Genomic DNA, 17,088 nt, shown 5'->3' on the forward strand with positions numbered 1-17,088 from the left:
CTGGAATAATCGATAAGCAAAATGTTAGGCAACCAGTATGTAAGTTAACAGAATGCACAGCTGCCAACTTAATGCAGAGTACAGGGCTGCCTGATCGATTGATAAAATTAAGAATTGGCGCCTATTTTTAGATTCAAAATATAACCATGGCTAAATCGAAGATAACTGATAACGAAACTATTTTTTAAAGTTTTCGTTTAATTAATCATAGAGGAAATCAATCAACGAAATTAATTAGCAACTATAATATGAACATGCGTCAAACATTTAGCGCTCACTTCACACCGATAAGCCCTTCAAACCCGACAACGGGTGTGATAGCAATGCGTCTAAACACTTGCCACCAGTTGATCGCCGAAGTTGAAGCGTATTGGACGGCGCGCAGGTGTCATATACAAATAGAGCCCAGCCGTAACGCGTGTGCCGTAGCTCAGTGAGCAGTACAATAGCCGTAACAGCAACCGTCTCTGGCAATCGACAGCGACGACGACGCTTATCAGCTTTGCCAAAGAGTAATTTGTGATACCTGTCCATTTTGTATTGGGTTGTAGCAGCGCGACGAGCTTAAGTGGTGTTAATTTTTTTATTAATTATTATCGTATTTATTGCCAACCAAAGTGAAGTGTGAATTATTTCAAGTGCTTTGCCATTAGCCAATAAATTACAATACGAGAACAAAACAAACTACAAATAAAAAAAAAAAAAACAACAAAAAAGGAAGAAACTGCATGGCTCTGTCCAGTGTGAACAGTGTGCATGCCAGAGATAATACGTTTTATTTCAAATTTCACAGAGTGTGTATGTCTTGATAGGCGAGTGTTTGTGATTTACAAACCATTAGGCGCTATCAACAACACATTAGACAAATTGCTAAATTAGCTGCTGGCGCATTGTCACGCAGCGCTCGCAAATTGCGATACACTTCGATTGGCTTTCGTTCTCTTATTGCTTTAGTATGAGTAGAATAAAGCACCTACTTGAATCCGATACTCTAAGATATCCGAAATAATCACAAAAACAAATACTCGTACGCTCTTCGCGCTCGCCCTCACTCTCTTAGCTCTGATAAGCTCTGGCTCTGGCTGCCTGACTGACTAACTCAATGTGTTTTTATGGCCCCAGTGCGTAGTTCTCCAAGGAGCCTAATCTTTTAGTCGAAAAGTCTTGGGAACGACATTCAAGCCACTTCTGTAAATGCTGCCAATAAACATGCTGACGACCTGAATGAGAGCAACAAGTGCAAACAGTATGAATTCCCAATATAATGCGAGTAATCGTACGAATTCATTTCGTTCCAATCACGAGCATGTCCAGACGACGATTAATGAAAAGAACTGGGAGTGGTCTTATCTAGTGGTAAGCAGGAGGAATTCCCTACTATATCTACCGCCGGCTAATCTCTTGGATTATATTATATATATAGCGAAAATGTCGCAATCTGGAGCTAGAGGAGTCATATGATATATATATGCGCCGTCTGCGTATTGGCTATCTGTCCATTTTCATCTTTATCGAGCTGCTCGTGACCTTCACGCATGCCTTGCTGGTGTTCACCTCAGCGGATCTGACCTATGCCTACGTTGACATGATTGCCTATGTGGTCACGGGCGTGCTCATTTGGCTAATACTCTCGGTCAACTTTCGCAACGAACTGATCAGCAAACACGGCTGGTTGATCTATGCCTCCACCTGGCTGGCTGTTTCCCTCCTGGTGCTCATGGGTAGTTAAATCCTTGTCTCCTAGACCAATTGCTACTTCATATTCTCTCCACTCTTCAGATATTGGCTTGAATGTTTATCATGCCACCTCCAACAACGACATACTTAATCCCATCTATGATGCATATACCTTGTATGCCATCTATATGTTCATGCCCATTCCGCACGTGCTGCAGCCTTTCATATTGGGCACCGCCGTCACCATTTGCTACATAATCAATTACAGCTTTGTCATTTCCTCCAAGGAGGCCAACCAGATGCACAGCATACTCAAGTAAGTCTCAGCGTTGCGCTCAGCGAAAGCTGCCTTCACTGTAGCTCCTTTTACAGTGAGGCCATCTACTTGAGCTGCGTCAATTTTCTGGGCATATTCTTTCGACTGATGCGGGATATTGCGCTGCGCACCACCTTTCTGGACCGGCGTCAGTACGTGGAGGAGAATCTGTTGCTGCGCTATGCGAGAGACCAGGAGCGCAGTTTGCTGCTGAGCATTTTGCCAGCTCAGATTGCCGATCGCCTGCAGGAGGATGTCCGCAACCGCATTGAACGCTCCAAGCAGCAACATCATCGTCGACCCGGCTTCGATCCTGGCTGCAATAAGAACAGTCAAGCCTTGAGGCGTTGGCGTCAACCAGATCATGGGTGAGTTATGCAGGTCCGAGTTATGAGTTGTCCTGCTCCAATGCTAGCTCTACACCTCATCCGCAGCACTCTCTTCATCGAACCACACAAAGATGTCACCATTCTCTATGCGGATGTGGTGAACTATACCCATCTGACCACAACGCTGGATGTGAAGAAGCTGGTGGAGGCGCTGCACGATCTGTTCGTGCGTTTCGACATTGCCAGCGAGGAGTACAACGTGCTGCGCATCAAGTTCCTGGGCGACTGCTACTATTGTGTCGCGGGCTTGGCCAGTCCCAATGAGGATCATGCAAAGTGCTGCGTGGATTTGGGCTTGCGCATGATCAAGGACATACGCGATGTTAGGTGAGATAGCTCCTGCTCCTGGCTCGCTTACTAATCTCTACGTTTGCCAGGGAGAAGCGACATCTGAATATTGATATGCGCATCGGCGTTCACTCCGGCGACGTGCTGTCCGGCGTCATTGGCGCTGCCAAATGGCAATTCGACATTTGGTCCAAGGATGTGGACATAGCCAATCGCTTGGAGGCCACTGGCGCCACGGGACGTGTGCATGTGAGTCAGCAAACGTTGCGGCTGCTGGACGGCGAATACTTCTACGAGGATGGCACGGAGAAGGCACGCGAGGATCCAGTGCTGCAGAAGCACGATATACGCACCTTTCTCATCAAATCGTTGCGCGTGAGTATTGCTCCATGGACTCATGGAAGCTCCCGACCAGGCGAATTGCACAATTAATCAATGTCGAAAGTTGTAGGCCCCAATGCATGATCCGCGTCGCGTGCAACGTGAGCGCCAGGCCAAGAAGCTAAGCGAGGCCAGCAAATCCAACTTCATGTACAACTCGACGCTGCAGCAATACAATCAGGTGCGGAACCAGGCCAAGCTGGAGATGTGCCGGGAGCTGGACAAAATGCCCATCGGTCGTATACAGTAAACTCTCTCTAACGCACCTAAAGTATACTAGAATTAAACCAATTCCTTCCACTAGAATCACAAAGATTTGCAGACGATCCACAAACCTTACCCAAGACGAAATCGAGGAGGAGACCTTTAGACGCAACATTAGCTCCTTCTGCTTACTCTTTCGCGTACGCAACTGGGAGATCCAGTACATACGAGAGCCGGATGTCATGCTCAAGTACAGCATAGTTCTGGCCTGGTTTGTCTACATGTGCCTGCTGGCCATACAGCTGCTAAGCAAGGAGTGAGTCACGGCATGGGAGATGGACGAAAGTTTTAATACTCAATATGCCGCTCTATTTGCAGTCCCCAATATCACTACTGGATCTATGACGGGATCACTGTATGCGTGCTTACCACATTGCTAATCATCTCGTGGTATAAGAAACTTTGGATTATGTGTTCCTCCGATACTGAACAGTCCTTGCCGCAATATAAGCTCAGTCGCTTTCTCTATAAAATGTCCGATGGCATGCAGAGCAGCATCGCTATACGCCTCACTGTCTACGTGCTCGTTATTGTCTCCTGTATTGCTGTGACTGCCATGCAAGTGGTGGGTTAAGTGAAAAAACTTTGACTTTATTTTAAATAATTTAAATTTAAGTAATTAGGTGGCAACGCTGCAACAATAAGTTGGCAGCCCTGCTCGATAAATTGTAGGCTTAGAGCACTAAAAAGCTAATTTACAACACTAGAAGATATTTAAAAATGCGCGGGCTTTGTATAGCATTAATCAGCCATACTTAATTGAAGACATTTTCCTATATTTTACAGATCGACTGTGGTCCAAAAACAGATACAGATCTCATACAATGCTTTCATCCTTGGGTAAGTCAGAGGAATGAAAGCAAGCTGTTAAACATTCTGATTTAATTTACAAATTATTATCTTAGATCCTAACCAATTGCGTAACTTTAATGATTGGCACCGCCTTTCTGTTCACACGCATACCATTCGTTGTTAAGACGTCTGTAGCTGTGCTCATCACTGCTGTCTATACGGTGCTGGTAGTCTATGAGTTTGACTATATCTTTGCCGGAAGCCCTTCGACGAATGTTAATCTCAATGCAAAATATTCGCATTTTCTGCTCATCATCATAACGTTGGGCATTTTTCATTTAATGGAACGCCAGACGGAATTTATAGCCAAAGTGGACTACAAGTAAGTTGTTTTACTATTCAATATCTGAGCTGCCTTATTAAATGCAGCAGCAATTGGCAGCTGGAAGCGGCAACTTATGCAGAAACAGGACGATGCCTTAATTACAAACGATACGATCAAGGTGCTGCTAGTGAACATATTACCCTCACACGTGGGTAAGTTAAGCGACAGAGACATTGTTTATATAATACTAATCGATTTCTATTGCTTCGCAGCCGACTTCTATCTATCCACGCAGCTGCAGAATGAGCTCTACTATGAGGAGTACGACAATGTGGCTGTGATGTTTGCCTCGATCAAAAACTTTGATACCGATAAAATCGGTTTGCGTGTGCTCAACGAGATTATATGTGACTTTGACGATGTGGTGAGAATAGACAGAGAAATATATATTAATATAGCAGACTTTTAGTATAATATATCTCATCTTACAGCTGAACAAATATTCGACTAGTCTGCGCGTGGAGAAGATCAAGGTGGCCAACTGGACCTATATGGCCGCTTGTGGTCTGGACGTTACTCGTTCCGAGCAGGTGAATGCGCCACAGGTGAAATTCCGGAATGTCTCGCTAATGCCCAATGGCCGACGAAGTCAATATCGCAATTTGGGCTCGGAGCAACTGCAGCGTGTGCCCTATGGCAACGGCAATACGTTGGCCCTGGATATGGAGCGTGGCCAGTATGAGGGCAATGTGATAAGTGGAACGCCGAGGCTAAGCAGTAGTGAAAATGATAGTGAACGCAGCAACGATGAGGTGGTCAAGGTGATGGCCAATTTCGCTTTGGATCTGATGCGCGCTATGCGGCGTTTCAATGCCGAGAACATGCAGTCGGAGTATGAGGGCAGCACGGACTATGGCATGCTGCGCATTGGCATCTCGCACGGACGAGCTATGGCCGGTGTTGTGGGCATATCGAAGCCACACTACGACATCTGGGGCAATCCGGTGAATATGGCCTCGCGCATGGATTCAACAGGTGTGCCAGGCAAAATACAGGTGACCGAGAATACCGCCTTGAAGCTGCGCAACTTCAATATTCAATGCAACTATCGGGGCAAAACGTTTGTCAAGGGCCGTGGCAATATACCCACCTATATACTGGGCACCGATGACGAATACAAGGGCTTCCTGCCCCACCAGCCGCCAACGCAGGCGGATAGTTAAATTATAAACAAATATTTATGTAAATAAATTTGTAAAAAAAACACTGTACAGCAAATATAGTTCAAACTTTAGCTACGCTCTATCGCAGTAGTCAATACAATCAGCAAGAATTCATTACAGGAATTTCGGGAATTTCCACCTCAGAAATAGTCAGCTTATGGACACAGAACAGGCATATAGAAAGTGTGAAGTGTGAAAGACTTTACAAGTCCAGGCAGTAGCACGGCGCGGTATCCCCTAGTCGAGCACTTCCAATAGGAGTTACAGCGTTCTCAGTCAATTAGAATACTTGAGTGTCTCAAATATATAATAAATGCAAACTAGCCATGAGCAGAGCTCAGCGAGAGTCTGTGACGGAGATACCAGAAGTTTCATCACATCAGAAGGGCTGGGAATGGGTTAATTTGCGCGTGAGTCCAACCGTTAAATCCAATCGAGATGACAGCACCTGATTCACCATTCCACAGTCACAATTTGAATATCTTCACTTGGAGCCGTGCTACCGCCGCTATATCGAACGCCTGGCCGTGGTCAATGTGTCGCTCTTTTTGTTCATCGCAGAGCTGTTGATTGGCATCCACATCATTTTGCAGTTGGCTTACAATCAAGTGAGTTCGTTAGCTTTCGCGCATTGCCTGCCGAGTTAATGCAGTCTCTGCCCTTGCAGTATACAGCACTGACAACGTGCCCATATATATTCGTGATGGTTCTGCTGCCATTCATACTCTGGATATGCATGATGGACAAAAATAAATATTCTCGCTTTCGTTTTTGGAATATCTTGGCCAGCTACGGAGCTGTTCTTCTAGTGACATTTATAGGTACAGCCGAGAAATTCTAATGCTCTACAGTGGTTTCATTCAGTTTGCTTAGATACCTTCTTCATTTTGCTAACTGGTGCTGCTGACACTCATCTAAGAAGTTCCTACGATCACATCATTATTATATCAATATATTTTCTACTACCAATTTCCGTCTATGGCAGACCCGTGTTCCTCGGCTTTGGTGTGGCCGTGATCCATCTGTTATATTATGTTTACACAAGCTTCATGACTGCGGAAGAGATCAGCATGACCAACCATGGATACTATGCCATCTATCTGGTTTCGCTGAATCTGTTCATGAAGGGCTTTCGCTTATTCATCGAATTCAAATTGAGGACAATGATATTGAATCGTCGCCAGTTGCTGTCCCAGAACTTTAAGCTAAGGGTAATTGCAATTGTTGGCTAAACCAAATACGAACTTGTGCTCACATCTCGTTGCATCTCTCTAGTCCACCGTGCTAAAGGAAAAGGACATCATGCAACAGCTACTGCCGTTAAATACAAGCGATACTCTCAAAGAGGAAATGTACAAACGCATCGATGAGCAGCGTGTGGGCATGCGTTATTTTGTCTCAACGTTCGTATAATCTGAAGATCGCATCATGTCACATGTGCCTAATGCCATTTGTAGCCTTCTCTTCATAGAACTGTATCCCGATGTTTCTATACTGGTTGCCAGAATAATGAACTATGAGCTAATAACACAGCTCGATGTGTTAGAGATCCTCGAAGTTCTTAATGAGATTTGTGTGCGCTTGGATGGATCAGCAACGTCGCATAATGTCCTGCCTATCAAATTCGTGGGCAACATCTTTAGCTGTGTCGCTGGGGTCACACAAAATACGGTCAGGCATACCAATGCCTGTGTCGATCTTGCGTTCGACATGATAAATCTAATAGAAGAGATAAGTAAGTCCAAGAAACTCGATATCGGATTACGTACAGCAGTCCACAATGGCGAAGCCTTCACTGCCATTGTGGGCCGCAAAAAGTGTTGCTTTGATATCTGGTCAAAAGACGTGGCCATTGTTCAATGCATGGAATCGTTGGGCAGACAGAACATGGTGCATCTGTCGCAGAAAGCCCTGAACTCGCTGCATAATGAGTACATCTACGAGGATGGGCCGATAGCGGCCCAAAAAAATTCCCTCCTGCAGAAGGCCAAGATCAGCACGTACTTGATTGGGCCACAGCCCCGAGTATTAAAAGGCATTGGCGGCAACTATTTGCTAAACATTGGAAATGATTCAGCTACGTCTTCGCAGACGAGTTTGAAACGACAATCGGGACCTTCGGCAAGTTCAATAGCAGAATTCAATTGCTTTGATGACCTTCCCCAGAAAACAGCTAAATGCCTGCTCGAGAAGATGGAATGCATGCCCGTCGACAGCATCCAGTAAGTCGAGTCCATCCACATGGATAATACTTAATCTGAACATACACAGCTTGGCAAGAATATTCGATTTCTCCGATCGCATCGAACGTGGCAATGAGGATTATGTAATTAAGCCGCATATTACGCCATTCTGGAGAATCTTTCGCCAACGCGACATTGAAAGCGGCTTTCTAAATCAGCCAGATGTAGTCTTTAAATATGCTCTCCTAATGATGGTATTCGTCGGTACAGTCTTCTGTGTCATCACCCTTATGCCACCAATGTAAGCATCCATTTGATATGTGCGTTTCGGGGAAACATCTTGTGACTGAGATTAAATGGATCTAACAGTTCTTGTACGAATTATGTTTCCCTGGAATTGCGCACATCTGTTATCACCTCTTAACATTACAGCCTTTATAATACCTGTAATGAAATCCTATTCAAAGAACTGAAATCGCATACAAAACGTTTATATTGGACATAATATTGATTGTGATATGTCTGTTTGGTTTCTATAACAAAATGGCGATAGAGTTTTGCAAGGTTCCACAAAGTCGTTGCTCCAATTTCTTTCTGCACCGTTGGCTTTGTCGAGTATCCAAAATACTGGAAGAAAAAATAGTGATACGCGCTCTAGTCTTCGTATTGTCCCTCTGGCTGGTCTATGTGATGGGCAATCTAGAATCGGTACGTCTAGAAATGATGCTTGATATATACAAATATGATTGATATGTGTGTGTTCAGGTCATACTTCGAATGGAGCAGATCGAGCAGAAAGAAATGGCTAAAGTACCACATACGCTATTGACTGAGCCCTGGGTAAGCTTGGATGCCAAATGTGAGGCTGAGTAATGAATAGACTCCCGTCTGCAGGACGCTTCAGAGCATATCATTCTTATATTTATGCTGCTGACTTACATGTCTGTGCCGCTATTCATCAAGACGGCCATGATCATTCTGGTCTGCATCATGCACATACTGACCCTGTACGTGTTTTACAGCAGAAAGGCCAGAACAAAGGTAAGGAATATGGGCTTGCCGCCAGAAATTGCAAGCATTTGGTATTTGCTGACGGGCAGCATCTTCTACCTGATCGTGGATCACCACATAATCTACCTGAATAGAGTCAGCTATTAGTGAGTACTGGCATAACTTGCCTTACATATAGTAGTAGTAGTTTCTAACTCCGTTTTCCAACGAGCTTCGTGTTCAACGATCGCAAGAAGCAAGTCCTAACGGACAACAGCAACAGCAACGCCAACCTGATAATGTCCAACATATTGCCCTCTTACCTGGTATCAATGTTTCTAAATCGTGGTTCGAAGGAACAACTCTATCATGAATACATTGACAATGTCGCAGTGCTATTCGCTTCCATTGTCAACTTCCCTTTGGATACGACCAGTTTGCGTGTGCTTAATGAATATATTTGCTATTTCGACGATCTAACCGAGAACTATACTGAAAACTATAAGGTTGAAAAGATTAAGGTCATTAACTGGACCTATGTGGCTGCGTGTGGTCTAGGTAAAGGTGACCATCAATCCTGCAGAAGCACAGATAGCGGAAGCAAATTAATGGAGGATCATTCGACCATAACACCAAATATATCGAGTGAGTAGATACTTCTAAATACCTTTGTCAGGAGGAGCTGCTATACATTGGCCCCTCTGCAGGTGACTCCTCACTGAAATTGCAGCACTATGAGCCACGTTTCGTTCACCCGCTTCTCGAACCCGACGATTATTGCGTCCTGTATCTGATTCACTATGCTGCCGATATGCTGCGCATAATGCAGGATATAAGCAAAATAAATCTGACAATGAGATTTCCCAACGCAATGCCCGGACAGCTGAAAATTGGCATTTCGCACGGACCCGTTTACGCCGGTGTTGTCGGCGAATCGCGCCTGTTTTTCGATCTCTGGGGTCGAACTGTCAACCTGGCCTCGATTATGGTAGACAAGGGTGTGACTGGCAACATCCATGTCACTGAAAACACGGCCCAAGCATTGCGACAATATGATATCAAATGCGATTTTCGCGGTATCGAGAATGACAAATTCGAGGGCAAATTGTCCACATACCTCGTCGACCTGGATGAGATGCTCAACTTTCAGGGTGTCGATGACAACTATAGGCTTCAGTCTTTAAAAGATGAGCAATTGGCCAGACTCGAATCATTCTATGTTGAAAACCACATTGCTAACTATGAGAGAAAAGATAAAACACAGTAATTAGAAATATAGATCATTAGCACTCGAATAAAATCGAATGTTTGGGATCTTTTCAAATTCAAAACAAGTTTATATATAGATAGATATATTACATATAGATATATTTGTATATATATTCGTATAATACAGATTATTCTGGGTAAGGTTTAAAACATATTTCAGTTGTCTGTCATACATAAAATATATATATGGTATATATTAAATTTATATAAAGCATAAATTATTTACTATTATAATTAAAACACGCATTTCAACTTTAACATTTCGTAGAGCATTTGAGATGAACGAAACACGAAGCACCACACGGGTAATAGCATCCTCCACTATGGGATTTGTTTAGTTTTGTGCACAGTTTTGAGCTTAAGTTATGATTGCAGCTGGTCGTTTGGGGAGCGGCACAATTTTACTCAGTTCCATTGGCAGAGAGCAGAGCTGTATCCTCCGGTATAGCCTTTCGCTTGTACGAGGGCTCTGTGGCCAGGTAAACAACGAGTGCGCCAAATACAACGTAGAGCACGCCGATTATGTTGGCCAACACACCAGCAGCGGGCAGCGTCGAATAGTTGGGGCTAGACAGAGACAGAGACAGAAATCAGTTAGTATTGGCCAAGTTATAAACAGCGTAACTCATATAGCATACATCGCAAATATGGCCTTCTCGGTGAGTCCCATAACGGCGCTGGCAATGGCCAACACAAAGCCAAACAGTCCGAAATATATATGCAGCGGCATCAGAGCAATCTTATAGTTCTCCCGCATGCCTGGCACCAGAAAGGCCATGAACCCAGCCACATACTGCAGGCAGAAGATGATGACAGCGGACAGGCCCAGCCACGAGTGCAGCGAATACATATTGGGAATGGGCGGATCAACCAGATTATGCGAATCGAAGACCGTCTTCAACGCAATCACCGTCAACACGAAGGCGGCCATGTGTATGCCGGCGTGGGTGAGCTTCAAAGTCTTCTTGCGTGTAGTGCGAAAGCCGCGATAAATGAGAATGGCTGCAAAAGAATTGCATTGGAGTGCCCGATTAGTGGCGCCCTTTCCGGCCTAGTTAGCCAAATAGCTAACGCCAGCTACTCACAATTGCCGTACAAGTAGATAAAGCCAATGGTCATAAAGAGCGGATGCCAATTGAATTCCTGCTTGGGATTGTCAGTGCCGCCCAGGCCACCAAAATGCTGCCCGATCCAGGTGCCGACCAGCACAATCATCGTCAAGCCACACAGCTGTGTCAGCACGTAGAGCACCTTAAAGTTGATCAGCGTCGGATCCATATTGGACTTGTTGCCTAAAAGAAGAATAAATAATTAAATAAAACTGGTAAGAAAGCTCGGATATGCCCGACTACGAGATACCCTGAGATGTGATTAAATAGAAGTTGGATAACATTTTTATTGATGACTTCGAGACGGGAAAAGTTATCGATTATTTGAAAGAAGTACAATGATGGATCTACATAAAAAAGGTTTCAGATCGATACATTTATATATATGGATCCTGATCAGGAATAGATATACTTATCTATTCCAGCTGCCTAACAAGCCCCAGGTATGTTGAAAGCAGGAAATGCTCAGTTCGCAGTAACCCCTTATATATACTTTATTCTAGATCTGATCTATACATTTGTATACCTAACTAGTCTAAAATGCCATTTTTGTTAAACATTTCAATTAAAAATAAATAAAATTTATTTATTATGTTTATCTAAACATTCAGCTGTATTGAGCAGCCAGAACGTTCTTATATAAATTTCATATACATTTTTTTCTGATCTAATTTTAGAATTTTAGCGCTACTTGGTAATTGACCCGACGTTTTCCCCATAGCTTATACATGATATCATAGCAGAATTCAACAGACTTCAACGCATTCGAGTCGACGAGACATATAAGCAATAAGTTGTAATTCCAATAAATTTAGCAATAAACATAGACTCATCTAACAGCGTCGCCGGCAAACTGAGATCTCTAAACAAACAAGCAGCCAGCACGCTCTGATACGATAGATTATTAGATTACATCGCCTCCAACTGGAGACTCGCCCCTCAGCTGATGTTGTAATTGTTTTTAGCGAACATACTACTTCATATATATATATATATATATAAGATGAGAGGCAGAGGCTAGCCCACGACTTGCCTGCGAAGCTCTTATCAGAGAAGTGCGTGTAAACATTGTCTAGCAGCCACTACGGCAATCTTTGGCAGTGGCAAATGATACCAAATCGCTTTAAATAGCATTGTTCAGCGTGTGTCTATAGCATGAGGTTTGGCGGGGCGCAAGATGAAAGATGAAAGAAGAGCGAGAGCGAGAGAAAAAATGGCAAATGAATTAAAAATTTCTGCGCTTCTTTGATAAACTGAACTATTTCTGTTCATGTATCGAATAATAATTTACTCAGTGTTGAAAACGAGTCTAGAACTAAGATAAATAATAGAACTTAATGATATACAAAGAAGACGATACACTTTGAACAGCAAGATCTTATAGACTGTGATGAGTTGAAGAGTAGAAGAATGTGGATAGAAATTGAAATAAAATAACTAAAGTTTTCTAAATTATTTAAAAATCGGTAGATAGCAATATATGGTAGTGTATATAGTCGCATATAGTAGCAAATAGTAGTAGTAATATAGTAGCATATAGTAGTATATAAAGTATTGCATATATACTGCTATATTCTACTAATAGTAGTATACATAGCATGCTACTCTATACTGCTGTATTTTGCTATATACTACTATATGATGCAATATACTACTATTTGCTATTACAGTACTATAGTAGTATAGTAGTATAAATCTGAGTATAGCAGTACACAGTTCTATTACAGCGCTACACACTATAAAGTAGCATATAGAACAGTTATATATGCTCACTTCTCCGGGTTTAGTTACCAAGTTAAGAGAAACCTTGAAGCAAACATTGCTCAGATAGCAAATTTTGAACATTGGCTTATCAGACGCTTTAATTGAAGTTTTTTCTTATGCAAATGAGTTTTAAATTTTCAATTGGCACAAGAGTCAAAGATAAGCCAAATGTGGCACAGTCTTTTCATTACAGTTATACACCTTTTCACAGTTATACAATCAACAGCACTTTTAGGTGGCTCCATAATTTTGGGGCAGTGAAATGAATTGGACATATTTGAATGTTAATTAAGGTGCACATTAGAGTTAATTGACTGTTAGTTAAGCAGGCGTGCTGCAGCAGCGGCTGCTCGGTAAAGCGTTGCAACAGATCGTGCGCAAAATTTGAAGGTAATGGGCAGAAGAAAATACAAGCAAGACATAAGTAATCCACATGAAAAGTAAAACTTTTTGAAGATGCGACGCCGATGACTTTGGAAAAGCGTAAAAAGTTGAAAACGGCAAAAGTAAAATAAATAAAGCATTAAACAACAAAAAAAAATGCTGAAAAACTAAAGTGAAATTCAACTTGGTGCGAAAATGTTGTTGACTGAGCAAACTGAAAAAGACAGAGTGAGAAAGAGAGAGGGAGCGAAAGGGGAGGAGAACTGCAGCAGACGCCAAAGAAGGAGGCGAAGCACGAGGATAAGCAACGGTAATGCAATTGCATCGGCTAACGCTCGCTCTCCCGCTCACTCTCACTTAAACCTATCACTTCTATGCACGTGTGTGTGTGAGTGTGTGGGTTTGTTTGGATTTCTTTCTTTTTACGCTTGTCCGTCCTGTTCGTCCGGCAATACGTTGTCTGCGCTTTATTATAACTTTTACTAATTCGAAACTAAAATGTTATGCGCTGTTATTGGTTAGCTGTTGGTTTTTTGAAAGCCACGCGAAGCTATTTGTTGCGCTTGCTGTTGTTGTTATTATTATTGTAGCGGTTGTACCTTTATTTGCGGTCGATTCGACGGTGGCAACTGACGGCTGCACTTGTTCTGCTGTTGTTGTTATTGCCGTTGCTGGTTGTTGCTTTTGCTCCTCAACCGCCTTGCTGCTGCTATCGCCATTTGTTGCTGTTACTGTTGGCGCTGGGACTGCTACTATTGTTGTTGTTATTGGTTCGGCAACAGCCACAGGTTCCGCTTTAACTTCTATTGAAGTCGTCGTCGTCTTTGTCGCCTGCGCCGCCTGCTCAACATCCATGTCCTTTGACATTGTGTTTACACTTTTAACAAAAATCAATACTAAAATCGTTGGCTAATGTCGGAGGTTAACAGCTAATCCAGCTTTGATTTGCATGCAAATGAGTAATAATACTCAAAAGACAGTAGCACAGAGAGACACACCACACAGAATTAATTAACACAACGACAGCCACAACCGAGCACCACAAAGTGCAATGCGCAACTGAATTCAAAGTTGGCGCTTTGCACAAAGCAGAGCGGCAGCGTCGCAACGTAGCAGCGACGCGAACAGCGCAAAGCTCGCATGCGAGTGTTACTGCCGAATAAGCTTTTAATGTTTTTTCTTATGCTCCTAAATGTAGTTAATTATTAAATATATAATTTGTTGTCTTGTCTAATGCACATTTGAGCGTGTAATGTGTTGGCCATTGACTACTAGAAATTGGCATGCAATTGGTTAGCCCAACCTTGTTGTTGTTTTTAATATGCTAGGCATACGCAGCGGCGATTAGTGAGAGGGACAGGGAGAGGGGTTGGGTACATTCCTTTGACTCTATTGAAATGGAATTTTTTAACGCGCTGCATTTCAATTGAGGTGTTGGTTAGCTAATAACATGTTCTATGCATAATAATTGCACCCACACATACACGCAGCCTCACACACACATACACACAGTCAAATACACCTACACACTTACCCAGCGAGAACAGCATGTCGTATGCTTGATAGAATTTTGCTTGTTTCCTTTTTGCTGCTGTTGTTTGTTTTGAATTTTAAGCGGCTTATCAATCGTGTTCGATTGTGAGGTTTTTTAGATAATAAAGTCTTGACTTGCAACTATTTTTTATTTTTTTTTCTTTTCAGCCGTCTTCACTTGTTGAACAAACTGCGTTATTTGCAGGATTTGACCTGCTATGCTCATGTACATCAAAAGTCATCCATATGGAAGCAGCGAAAATATCTGCAAAGGCAGCGACGCCTACGCAATACCCCTCAAAAAGCGCCGACAGCAGCGTCCAAAGCTTTTGTGGAAAAGCTTTTAGAACCTAATACCAACAAACTACAATATACATACACTCAATCTTTGTTAACCACTTGTTGGATGTTATTGATACAGTCATTCATTTTGTTTATGATGCAACTTTTAAACAGGGTTTGATATTACAAAATATTACTTACAGTATTATGAGCCAAGTCGTTGAAAATTATAACAAGCGCCACGTTATTTTTTTTTGGAACACGCGACAGCCAAAAATCCAAACACAAGAGAGGCACAGCAATTTTTACCACAACTGAGCGATCCAAGCAAACCACAACAACAGCGGCAGCTTCGTAAACGTCAGCGCTGATGTCGGCGTCGGCAGAGAAAGCAAATAAATGAGATCAAACAAACAGTAATCAGCGCGCGCCAGAGCCACTGACCGATTATCAGTCATGACCATTGGGGATTAACATTACAAAAACTATACAGAAGTTCAAGGTTACACTTTCACTAGGAGGGTTTTGTAATCGATCTATGTGGCCCTACATTTCGAATTAATTGTTGTTTACTCATTTGGAAAAGGCAGTTGTATCAAATATCAGCTGGCTATAGAGATGAACGATATAAACGTGCACCTGTAGCAAGACTATCGCTACTTAAGCTTAAGTATCGCTTGTTTAGCATATCGATAGCTTTGTGGTACTTACATCGCTAACGGTTAGCAACAACAAAAACTGCAGTTTAATTTTATTTTTAATTTATTACAACTAAATGCAATATGCTTTCCAATCTTATTGTGACCAATCAAAAGGTCGTGCTCATAATTGGTAAGCAAATTTTAATAAGAAATAACAAAGAACAATGTTAATTCATCATTGGATTTGCAGATCAACTAAATCGCGATCGCATCGCGCTAAAGTTCATTGGCAGCCAGCTAAACGAGCAGGGCGAGGGCAATGATATTAAAACACTGCCAATTGGCACGCAATTGAAGCACGTGGCCAGCTTTGAGGCGCTGTTAAATGATTGCTACAACAATGCAAATAATCAACAATCAAATCCAACCGAGCCCATCCCAACAAAGACTGGCTATAATATAATACTGCCAACGCTGGCAGATTTGCTCTGCTATCAGACACCTGCCTATATTTTTGACTTTCTCAATAAGTTGCGCCGCTGCGAGCATGTCCGCCGTGTCTTCCTGTGGGCGTCACCGAAACATCTGCAGCACCCAGACGCTGAGTATATCCTGGCTGGTTGTGAGTATCTGGCAGAGCTGGTGCTACGCTTGGAGACAGACAGCACGTTGTCGCTGATATCTCGCAAACCCGGCGGCGGGGTTACCAACAAACGCTACAGGTGCCAAGTCAGCAAGACGGAGTTCCAAGTGACGCCTCTGACAGAGGGTGCCGACGCGACTGCTTCTCCTGCTACCACAATACAGGAGACGCCAGATAATGCTTCAGATCCTGGTCGCACCTTCAAGATTGAATTGGATGAGGATGAAGTTGTAGCGCGCAATGCGCTCACATTGCCATATGAACGGTTAGTTAAATAAGTTCATCATCAATCAGTCACTAATCGTAACACGTATCTTGCAGCATCAGTGAAGCGGAGGAGGGTAACATCATCTATACGCCAGATGCTAATGATGACTTCGATCATGAAGATCCCGATGAAGATTTGTTAATTTAAAATGTGCTCGCACAGCGAACGGCAGTACAAATGGCCTTGGCTTTAAATATTTAAGTCTAACAAACAAATATATAAAAAATGAATATACCTGTAAGCGAGCTCAACAATTGAATTCCGGTCAAAATGAAACCAATCTTATAGTTGCATAGTTCAAAGTTTATACTAAATAGTAGAGATATACGTATGTGTCCAGTGTTACAATTGCATCGCAAGGTTACTT

The 17,088-nt window shown here is 42.8% G+C and overlaps 4 protein-coding genes across 10 annotated transcripts; 3 read left to right on the forward strand and 1 right to left on the reverse strand.

Annotated features, from left to right (window-relative positions):
• Nucleotides 1-360: 360 nt before the first annotated feature.
• On the forward strand, nucleotides 361-5,714 carry LOC111598669 (adenylyl cyclase X E). 5 transcript variants are annotated; one of them, XM_023314023.2, is made up of 15 exons: nucleotides 361-512; nucleotides 1,061-1,356; nucleotides 1,424-1,721; nucleotides 1,780-1,993; nucleotides 2,050-2,361; nucleotides 2,428-2,709; nucleotides 2,760-3,045; nucleotides 3,122-3,297; nucleotides 3,356-3,571; nucleotides 3,634-3,880; nucleotides 4,102-4,155; nucleotides 4,221-4,489; nucleotides 4,550-4,644; nucleotides 4,705-4,856; nucleotides 4,924-5,714. In XM_023314023.2, the coding sequence occupies exons 2-15, from the start codon at nucleotides 1,225-1,227 to the stop codon at nucleotides 5,653-5,655; spliced, it is 3,465 nt and encodes a 1,154-aa protein (XP_023169791.1). In that variant the 5' UTR covers nucleotides 361-512; nucleotides 1,061-1,224; the 3' UTR covers nucleotides 5,656-5,714. The 5 variants fall into 5 exon arrangements, with proteins under 5 accessions (XP_023169791.1, XP_023169790.1, XP_023169794.1 ...); XM_023314022.2 differs by having other exon boundaries at nucleotides 1,123-1,356; XM_023314024.2 differs by lacking the exons at nucleotides 361-512; nucleotides 4,924-5,714 and having other exon boundaries at nucleotides 749-1,356; nucleotides 4,540-4,644; nucleotides 4,705-4,823.
• A 69-nt stretch (nucleotides 5,715-5,783) lies between these two features.
• LOC111598670 (adenylyl cyclase X E-like) lies at nucleotides 5,784-10,115 on the forward strand. Its single transcript, XM_023314027.2, has 12 exons — nucleotides 5,784-6,065; nucleotides 6,123-6,263; nucleotides 6,323-6,476; nucleotides 6,529-6,866; nucleotides 6,931-7,058; nucleotides 7,113-7,877; nucleotides 7,927-8,139; nucleotides 8,306-8,546; nucleotides 8,604-8,678; nucleotides 8,733-8,995; nucleotides 9,061-9,473; nucleotides 9,536-10,115. Exons 1-12 carry the CDS (start codon nucleotides 5,982-5,984, stop codon nucleotides 10,093-10,095), a joined length of 3,375 nt encoding a protein of 1,124 aa, XP_023169795.2. The 5' UTR covers nucleotides 5,784-5,981; the 3' UTR covers nucleotides 10,096-10,115.
• A 204-nt stretch (nucleotides 10,116-10,319) lies between these two features.
• LOC111598672 (cytochrome b reductase 1) lies at nucleotides 10,320-15,419 on the reverse strand. Of its 3 annotated transcripts, none has more exons than XM_030225980.1 (4): nucleotides 15,371-15,419; nucleotides 11,183-11,389; nucleotides 10,736-11,099; nucleotides 10,320-10,664 (listed from the first exon to the last, which is right to left on the reverse strand). In XM_030225980.1, the coding sequence occupies exons 2-4, from the start codon at nucleotides 11,373-11,375 to the stop codon at nucleotides 10,499-10,501; spliced, it is 723 nt and encodes a 240-aa protein (XP_030081840.1). In that variant the 5' UTR covers nucleotides 11,376-11,389; nucleotides 15,371-15,419; the 3' UTR covers nucleotides 10,320-10,498. The 3 variants fall into 3 exon arrangements, with proteins under 3 accessions (XP_030081840.1, XP_030081839.1, XP_030081838.1); XM_030225979.1 differs by lacking the exon at nucleotides 15,371-15,419 and adding an exon at nucleotides 14,889-15,095; XM_030225978.1 differs by lacking the exon at nucleotides 15,371-15,419 and adding an exon at nucleotides 13,954-14,410.
• A 444-nt stretch (nucleotides 15,420-15,863) lies between these two features.
• On the forward strand, nucleotides 15,864-16,888 carry LOC111599763 (elongator complex protein 5). The gene is made up of 3 exons (XM_023315520.2): nucleotides 15,864-16,000; nucleotides 16,061-16,718; nucleotides 16,775-16,888. The coding sequence occupies exons 1-3, from the start codon at nucleotides 15,952-15,954 to the stop codon at nucleotides 16,866-16,868; spliced, it is 801 nt and encodes a 266-aa protein (XP_023171288.1). The 5' UTR covers nucleotides 15,864-15,951; the 3' UTR covers nucleotides 16,869-16,888.
• Nucleotides 16,889-17,088: the final 200 nt, after the last annotated feature.

The sequence above is a fragment of the Drosophila hydei genome, unplaced genomic scaffold (genome assembly GCF_003285905.1).
Source record: "Drosophila hydei strain 15085-1641.00,03,60 unplaced genomic scaffold, DhydRS2 tig00000001-arrow-pilon, whole genome shotgun sequence".
In the NCBI taxonomy this organism is placed as follows: domain Eukaryota; kingdom Metazoa; phylum Arthropoda; class Insecta; order Diptera; family Drosophilidae; genus Drosophila; species Drosophila hydei.

What these genes read in the sequence shown, in the direction of transcription:
- LOC111598669 (XM_023314023.2), top strand. Translation starts at nt 1,225, where the DNA reads ATGAGAGCAACAAGTGCAAACAGTATGAATTCCCAATATAATGCGAGT. An exon ending in TTCCCTCCTGGTGCTCATGG is followed by an intron (nt 1,722 to 1,779) that starts GTAGTTAAATCC and finishes TCCACTCTTCAG; the next exon opens with ATATTGGCTTGAATGTTTAT. An exon ending in AAGGACATACGCGATGTTAG is followed by an intron (nt 2,710 to 2,759) that starts GTGAGATAGCTC and finishes TACGTTTGCCAG; the next exon opens with GGAGAAGCGACATCTGAATA.
- LOC111598670 (XM_023314027.2), top strand. Translation starts at nt 5,982, where the DNA reads ATGAGCAGAGCTCAGCGAGAGTCTGTGACGGAGATACCAGAAGTTTCA. An exon ending in ATCACCCTTATGCCACCAAT is followed by an intron (nt 8,140 to 8,305) that starts GTAAGCATCCAT and finishes TCCTATTCAAAG; the next exon opens with AACTGAAATCGCATACAAAA. An exon ending in CTGAATAGAGTCAGCTATTA is followed by an intron (nt 8,996 to 9,060) that starts GTGAGTACTGGC and finishes TTTTCCAACGAG; the next exon opens with CTTCGTGTTCAACGATCGCA.
- LOC111598672 (XM_030225978.1), bottom strand. Translation starts at nt 14,221, where the DNA reads ATGTCAAAGGACATGGATGTTGAGCAGGCGGCGCAGGCGACAAAGACG. An exon ending in CGAATCGACCGCAAATAAAG is followed by an intron (nt 11,390 to 13,953) that starts GTACAACCGCTA and finishes TTCTTCTTTTAG; the next exon opens with GCAACAAGTCCAATATGGAT. An exon ending in GAGAAGGCCATATTTGCGAT is followed by an intron (nt 10,665 to 10,735) that starts GTATGCTATATG and finishes GTCTCTGTCTAG; the next exon opens with CCCCAACTATTCGACGCTGC.
- LOC111599763 (XM_023315520.2), top strand. Translation starts at nt 15,952, where the DNA reads ATGCTTTCCAATCTTATTGTGACCAATCAAAAGGTCGTGCTCATAATT. An exon ending in AAAGGTCGTGCTCATAATTG is followed by an intron (nt 16,001 to 16,060) that starts GTAAGCAAATTT and finishes TTGGATTTGCAG; the next exon opens with ATCAACTAAATCGCGATCGC. An exon ending in CTCACATTGCCATATGAACG is followed by an intron (nt 16,719 to 16,774) that starts GTTAGTTAAATA and finishes CGTATCTTGCAG; the next exon opens with CATCAGTGAAGCGGAGGAGG.